This window comes from Atta cephalotes (assembly GCF_000143395.1).
Source record: "Atta cephalotes unplaced genomic scaffold scaffold00056, whole genome shotgun sequence".
In the NCBI taxonomy this organism is placed as follows: Eukaryota; Metazoa; Arthropoda; class Insecta; order Hymenoptera; family Formicidae; genus Atta; species Atta cephalotes.
Genome location: NW_012130120.1, coordinates 969,027 through 976,310, shown reverse-complemented (window position 1 = coordinate 976,310; position 7,284 = coordinate 969,027). Strand labels below are relative to the sequence as shown.

Here is a 7,284-nt window from a genome sequence, read left to right as displayed (position 1 = left end):
AGTACTATATAAAGATATGATCATTTTTATTATTGTTATACTATTTGAGATTATAATACAATACTGTTCTTAGTTGCGAATTGAGGTTTAGAATTTGGCCAATTAGAACAAAACGGATTGAAATTAAAATTACCTGATTAAATTGGTCCAATTCTAATCTTTAATTCGTTCAATCCTCAATCTTCAATGCATATTAGGCTGAAATCAGACTATGCATTGAAGATTGAAATTTCATCAATGAGGATAAAGAAATTTTGCCTCTTTTTGTTCTGATTGGTCAAATCTTCAATTTTTTAATCTTCAATCTTTCTTCAATATGTCTGATTCCGGCCTTAAGTATGGGCATTAAGATATTCTATTATGCATAAGCCTGGATCTATACATAAATAGATTTTTAAGTCTTAAGCCAGAAGAATGAACGAATCATAATCGATTATTCTTCTCGCATTCGAAACTATAATTGGTCAATTTCTTACTGTAAATCTCGACTAATAGTGACAGATTACATCAAAACAACCAATCAAATGCTTGCCCCAAAAAAGGTAATGGAAAGCTCATATAGCAATTAGGTTCCTTCTTTTAAATTGGGGCAACGTTTTGATTAATCAAAGAGCAATCATCATGTTCAAAATGATTGTGCATCCTTGGGAATGGAATTCCTTAATATTCTTGTAACTATTTTAATTCTTTGCAGAAATGTAAAAAGATAAAAGTTTAATGCCCGTTTCTACCAATGTTAATTAATTTTGATCTTGTTCTTTATCTTTTTCTAATTCTTAGGATTAGAAAGGGATGAAGAGCAAATTGAACCAAGATTAAAATTAAATAATAGTAGAAACAGGCATATAAATATTATAAACTATGACGTAATTCTGTTATCAATTCGTGCGTTTATGAAAAAGTTCACAGGAACGAGTATTAAAAAATAAAAGGCAAAAAATTCCGTACGCATAAATACATAATCGAATGCATTCAAAAATATTTCGCCCAAATATGAAAGATGGATTGCAAAGGAAAGGAATAAATTTCGATTTTATCAATTATTCTCAATAATGGCACGCTAAGTAAGGATATCTGCCGTGAGATTTATTCACGTCGCATGTTCTAACATGCTCTAAAATGTTCCTACCATAGCATTTACTTACTCTAACGCGCTCGTTGAAATGAATAGGAGCTATAATAGGAGCACATTGAAGACTGCTGGAGTATATGACGCGAACAAACCTTGTATGTCAAATTTGATAACAGTTTGTATGTAAAGCCAGCGGCACACGACGCATGATTTCCTGCTGGATTGCTAGCTGCATTAGAATCTTGCCATCATATTGGCTGCAATGCTGTCAGTGCCATCTTCACAGTCAATTCTGCAGGAAAACAAGCATCGTGTGTCGTAGGATTAAGTTTTGCATAATAGTATTTCTTGATAATTGTAATTATAACATAATGACAACAATAATATTGTAAATCATTTAAAAAAATATATCATTATTTACTTTAAAGACAAGATTGAACAATTTTTACATTGTTCTTTAAATAAATTATTGAGGTTATGAATCTGTTTTCTCACATAATATTGTACTATTAAAATTGCTGTAATAACATACAATGTGCGAGCATAGTTATAACATTTTGTTACTTAATAATTAGAAAGTATCTACTAAGTATAAAATGTTTTATTTCTTAAATATTATTTATTATTTAGAATTTAGATATATAGATTATCATGAATGACGAATATATTGTGAAAACTGTTCTTCATGCCGGATCAGAAATCATTAATTTTATACCAGGAACAAAGGTATATGTTTCTGTTGTTTCTTTAAATTATACAAGATTTTTATTTATAAACTCTGTTACGAAATTATTTATAATTAGTTTTATTTCAGGTTATATTTCACTTTAGAACTACAAAATGTGATTTTGACAAAACAATGATAGATGATAGTAGAACAATGGGAAATCCAATGGAACTTATATTAGGAAAAAAATTTAAATTAGAAGTATGGGAAGTAATTATACAAAAAATGGCATTGAACGAAGTTGCCTGTTTCAAAGTGCATAAAAGTGTATGTTTGCAATACTTATTGTTACAATTTTGTATTTAGCATGTAGAATGTACTTTTATGAATCCTGTTTTAGCTAGTGACTACATATCCTTTTGTCTCTAAAACATTAAGAGAGGCTGGTAAGCCTCAATCGCAGAAACGTAATCACCATTGCTGTGGCGTTACTCTTCAAAATGAAGGCATTGGTTATACTGATTTGGACGAACTTATAAAATGTCCTCAGGATCTGGAATTTACGTTAGGTACCAATATAAAACATTATACTTTATTAAAACTTAATGCAAAAGTTTTTGTACTTTTCATGATTTTCTATATTTATTTTTCTTCTTTTACAATATAAAAAATAGTTTTAAACAAACCTAAAATGTTATGAAATAGCAGGATCGATTAAAGTAACTCTATTTTACAGAACTTATTAAAGTGGTATTGCCAAATGAGTACGAGAAAGAGTCATGGCAAATGACAGAGAATGAGAAACTGGAAAGTATTCCGCATCTGAAAGAAAAGGGAAATGCTTTATTCAGAGAAAAAAAATATGACAATGCATCTGAAATATATGCAAAGGCTATTGGAATATTAGAACAACTCATGCTAGCGTGAGTTCTGCCTATGAAGAGATATATTACAATTAAAAGAGATTAGTCTATAAGATAAACAACATAGTTATATAATATAAATAAATTGATTTTGATTTTAGTGAAAAACCAAATGATGAAGAATGGTTAATTTTGAATCAAATGAAGATACCATTGCTTTTAAATTATGCACAATGTAAACTGTTAAATAAAGAGTATTATTCTGTTATTGAACATTGTACAACAGTTTTGAAGACAGAGCCAGGTATATACATATAAATACAGGACAACATTAGATTACCTAAAAATAATATCGTTAAAATACTATTAAGTTTGCTTTTTATTTGCAGATAATATAAAGGCCCTTTATCGAAGAGGTAAAGCATACATTGGTGCATGGGATGAAAAAAATGCTATTAGTGATTTAAGGAAAGTTGCTGAAATCGATCCTTCTCTATACAATACTGTCGAAAAAGAGTTACAGGCATTTGCAGCAGCTATTAAAGAGAAGGATTGTGTACAAAAAGAGAAATTATCGAAAATGTTTAAATGATAAATCTGTAAAGTTTAATTATTTTAATATTAACAGTAATTAGAATTTTATTTTAGACCATACATATGAGAACACAATCAATATGAACTAGAAATTAAATACCTATACCTGTCAAAGCTGGATCTTTAATGCTTTAAATAATTTAATATAATAAAATATATATAAGTCATGCATATATATCATATTTGTAGCCAACTGCGCACCAGTTTTTTTGGGCTTATAAACACAATTAAGCTATCGCAATAATATTACAAATTAAATTGACAAGCAATTTTTAATAAAGCATCATATTAAGATTAATGTGCTGAAAAACTAAATAAATTTAAATAAATTAATTTTAATATTGTATATATATATATAATGTGAAATTAATCTTTAATTTATTCGCGTTAAATCAATTTAATCAACTATATTATCCGTTTTCTTTTTTTTAAAGCTAAAAGATTAATTGTTTCTATTATGAAAGTTTAAAAAATTTACCCATTTAGCATGAAATATTTATATGAATCATTTTTTGAAATATGTTAAAATATTTTATAATAATTTAATAGAAATATTTTATAATAATTTGTAAAACATTTTAAAATATTGCATTATTATATTTCACAAAAATAATTTAGACATATTATACAAATATTGTAAGAACAAGATATTTCTAAAATTGATTTCCTAGGTACATTCGTATTTCAAATATATTTCATGAAAAATTTTTCAAATCTTGCAATAAAATGTTTTGGAAATTTTTCTAAATATTTTATGCTGTGGGTAATATATTAAATTTACTGTACATATGTATAAAAGAAAAATTATTTGTTACACAAATATCTCAATATAACTCTAAATTATGTAAATACTTGAAATCAGAATTATCTACATTAATATGAATATTATAAAAAATACTATTAAAAGTTAATATATTTATATTATTTATTTTATATATATATATATATATATATATATATATATATTGTATATATATGTATATGCATATATACCAAAGAGAACTCTGTACAAATAAGAACAAAAAAATAAATATATATTGAAATGAAATACAAATATACGAATAGCGCCATCTGTAGAAGGTAAATTTGATATTATCTACCAATCACATTACGAAGGTTTGGAAGGTTGCGATTGTTGCAAATAAATCGCCGATCGAAAAGCGTGAGGTATCATGTTTGACATATGGCATAATTCGTTGTACGACGCTTCGAATAAAGAAAATATGAATTCAATAATGTTCCTAAAGATATAATCGTGCAATAAATGTAAAGGTAAACTCTTGATTTTATATTGACTCCTTGATGTTTTTAAGTGAGATATTATGATTTAACCTATACAAGTTTGCTTTTCTTTTACAATATACTTAAATATAATCAGTTTGTTTCTTAATAATAAGCTTCAGAATTATGTTAAATTTCTTGTCACAATATTTTTTTTATGAAAATGTGCATTTATATTAAATTTTATTCATAAAGTTATATTTTATATTATACAAAATGATTTTTTATATTTAAGATAAAAATAATTGAAAATGAAGCTAGTATCAAGGAATGTAGATAAATTTGGAGAAGGGTAAATATATATTTTATATATAATATAATCTTTATGATATTCCAATATAATCCTAAGATTAAATATAAAATTTAATGTAATCTTTAGGCGTGTGTCTCTTGTCCCTGAAAATACAGAGGATATGTGGCATGCCTATAATCTCATTAGTGAAGGAGACTTTGTAAGCTGTTCTACTATCAGGTATATTCAAGTTTTATATTTTTTAAATAATATTTCATTTAATTTTAATCAATATCATCGTGTCAATTTTATTTTTCACTGTTTTTTAGAAAAGTGCAAATGGAATCAGCAACTGGTAGCTCTAACAGTTATAGAGTCAGAACTACTTTAACGATATGTGTAGAAAATATTGATTTTGATACGCAGGCATGTGTTTTACGACTTAAAGGTAGAAACGTGGAAGAAAATAGATATGTTAAAGTAAGTTAAACGATATTAAATTTTCATCTTTAGTGTATAATGTAAGGTTGAAATTAAGTTAATAATAAAGTCGCATGTACATAAACATTGTGCTAATCTTTATAGGAAATAAAATTTTCTTTTACTAAAAATGATTTCTGTAGGTCAAAATGATATTTGTATGTTTTTAATATAAATGTAATCTATTTTGTATTTGTATTCACAGTCGTAAACATTTTATTAGCAATTTCATTCAACTTAGCTTTATTATTTTTGTATTTGCTTTTTGTTTGAGATTGTAAATTGTTTTAATTTTTTAATTTTGAATAAAAATATTTATTTATATTATTATTTGCGTTAAAGACTTTTAGAAGATTTGTTTCTCTTAAATTTTGGATTATCCAAACATAATGATTTCAATGATGGGATCTTATGTTTTATTCTTCTATATACCTATTTGTATGCATGTTTAACATCTATTGCTTTAAATATTAAATCAGCAGATAATTATTTATAATTATATTTAATTGTTTTTTTATTTTACAGACAGGAGCATATCACACATTGGATGTTGAACAAAATCGGAAATTTAGTATCACTAAAGCTAAATGGGATTCTATTTCTTTGGAAAGAGTTGATACTGCATGCGACCCTGCACAGGTTAATGCTTTTTCAAAACAAAGATTTTATATTTGGCTATAATGCTCTCTTTTGTTTCGTTTTAGAATGCTGATGTAGCCGCTGCTATTATGCAAGAAGGCATTGCACAAATTTGTTTGATAACTTCCAACATGACAATAGTCCGTGCAAAAATCGATCAAGTTATACCAAGGAAAAGGAAAGGAAATGTTTCACAACATGAAAAGGTTTGAAAAACGTTATGTCAATATTAAAAATGTTTTGTATAGATGAGCCTAAATAAAATTTTTAATTTGATATATATATATTTAGGGCTTAACACGTTTTTACGAGAGCATTATGCAAGGCATATTAAGGCACATCAATTTTGATCTAGTGAAATGTGTTATTCTTGCTAGTCCTGGATTTGTGAAAGATCAATTTATGGATTATATGATACAACAAGCTGTTAAATCTGATAATAAAATTATTTTAGATAATAAAAGTAAATTTTTGCTAGTTCATGCTAGTTCGGGTTTTAAACATTCATTAAAAGGTATAGATATATATGAAATCTGAATGAATATAATATTTGAAAAGTGTTATTATCTTTATATTTATTCTAATTCATCGTGTTATAACAGAAGTTCTAGCCGATCCTGCTGTAATCTCCCGAATTTCTGATACCAAAGCAGCAGGAGAAGTAAGAGCTTTAGAAGTATTTTACAATACTCTTCAAATGGATCCTGCTAGAGCATTTTATGGCAAGAAGCATGTTGAAAAAGCTAGTGCTGCTCAAGCAGTAGAAACTCTGCTTATATCAGACAAATTATTCAGGTGATTTTCTTAAGCTTGTTATTTGTTGCAATATTAATTTTATAATTAATTTAATTTTATTATATTTTTTTTGTACTTTTATCAAATCCAAATGTTCAGATGTCAAGACATAGCACAGAGAAAGGAATACGTTGAGTTAGTTGAAAATGTGAAAGACTCTGGTGGCGACGTCAAAATATTTTCGAGTTTACATGTTTCGGGTGAACGTAAGTCTTATATTAATATAAACGATACAAGTGATTCAGCTGAAATTTAAAAAATGTAAAATGCTTAATAAAGAAACTTATTTATTGTTCTAATAAATTTATTTGTATTCAAATAAAATTATGAATTTCTTTTCAGAATTAGATCAATTAACTGGGATAGCAGCTTTATTACGTTTTCCCATGCCGGAACTGGAAGACGAAAGTGAGGATGGTGACTCAGAAGAAGATTAGAATCATGATATGCTAACAATTTTGTATATATTTGTGCTGTGCGCAGTTAAAAATATCATTATTAATAAAAAGAAAAATTAATTTTTTAATTTATTTCCCAAGCGTAAAAAAAAGTTTTACATTTTAATTTAAATCATGTTGCAATTTAAAGAAATTCTATTTTTAAGATACTTCTTGCTCTAAAATTGCTTGTACGTATCGCTTTTTGTGTATGAGTATAGAAA

At 26.5% G+C, this 7,284-nt stretch overlaps 3 protein-coding genes across 3 annotated transcripts in view; 2 read left to right on the top strand and 1 right to left on the bottom strand.

The window, feature by feature from the left end:
* Nucleotides 1-1,101, bottom strand: part of LOC105623385 (probable serine hydrolase) — a 3,908-nt gene extending 2,807 nt beyond the window's left edge. The window contains exon 1 of the mRNA XM_012204779.1: nt 1,095-1,101. Coding sequence (XP_012060169.1) covers nt 1,095-1,101 — 7 coding nt within the window. The remainder of the gene's footprint in view (nt 1-1,094) is intronic.
* A 622-nt stretch (nt 1,102-1,723) lies between these two features.
* On the top strand, nt 1,724-3,194 carry LOC105623350 (AH receptor-interacting protein). The gene is made up of 6 exons (XM_012204746.1): nt 1,724-1,798; nt 1,887-2,066; nt 2,140-2,308; nt 2,476-2,662; nt 2,764-2,906; nt 2,992-3,194. The coding sequence occupies exons 1-6, from the start codon at nt 1,724-1,726 to the stop codon at nt 3,192-3,194; spliced, it is 957 nt and encodes a 318-aa protein (XP_012060136.1).
* Nucleotides 3,195-4,728: 1,534 nt separating this feature from the next.
* Nucleotides 4,729-7,131, top strand: LOC105623349 (protein pelota). The gene is made up of 9 exons (XM_012204745.1): nt 4,729-4,769; nt 4,857-4,949; nt 5,039-5,189; nt 5,715-5,828; nt 5,894-6,034; nt 6,120-6,342; nt 6,431-6,623; nt 6,723-6,829; nt 6,966-7,131. The coding sequence occupies exons 1-9, from the start codon at nt 4,729-4,731 to the stop codon at nt 7,058-7,060; spliced, it is 1,158 nt and encodes a 385-aa protein (XP_012060135.1). The 3' UTR covers nt 7,061-7,131.
* Nucleotides 7,132-7,284: the final 153 nt, after the last annotated feature.

Coding starts and splice junctions, on each gene's coding strand:
- LOC105623350 (XM_012204746.1), top strand. CDS start 1,724: ATGAATGACGAATATATTGTGAAAACTGTTCTTCATGCCGGATCAGAA. Junction 2,067..2,139: donor GTTTCAAAGTGCATAAAAGT/GTATGTTTGCAA, acceptor ATCCTGTTTTAG/CTAGTGACTACATATCCTTT. Junction 2,309..2,475: donor GGATCTGGAATTTACGTTAG/GTACCAATATAA, acceptor TCTATTTTACAG/AACTTATTAAAGTGGTATTG.
- LOC105623349 (XM_012204745.1), top strand. CDS start 4,729: ATGAAGCTAGTATCAAGGAATGTAGATAAATTTGGAGAAGG. Junction 6,624..6,722: donor ATATCAGACAAATTATTCAG/GTGATTTTCTTA, acceptor CCAAATGTTCAG/ATGTCAAGACATAGCACAGA. Junction 6,830..6,965: donor TTTACATGTTTCGGGTGAAC/GTAAGTCTTATA, acceptor ATTTCTTTTCAG/AATTAGATCAATTAACTGGG.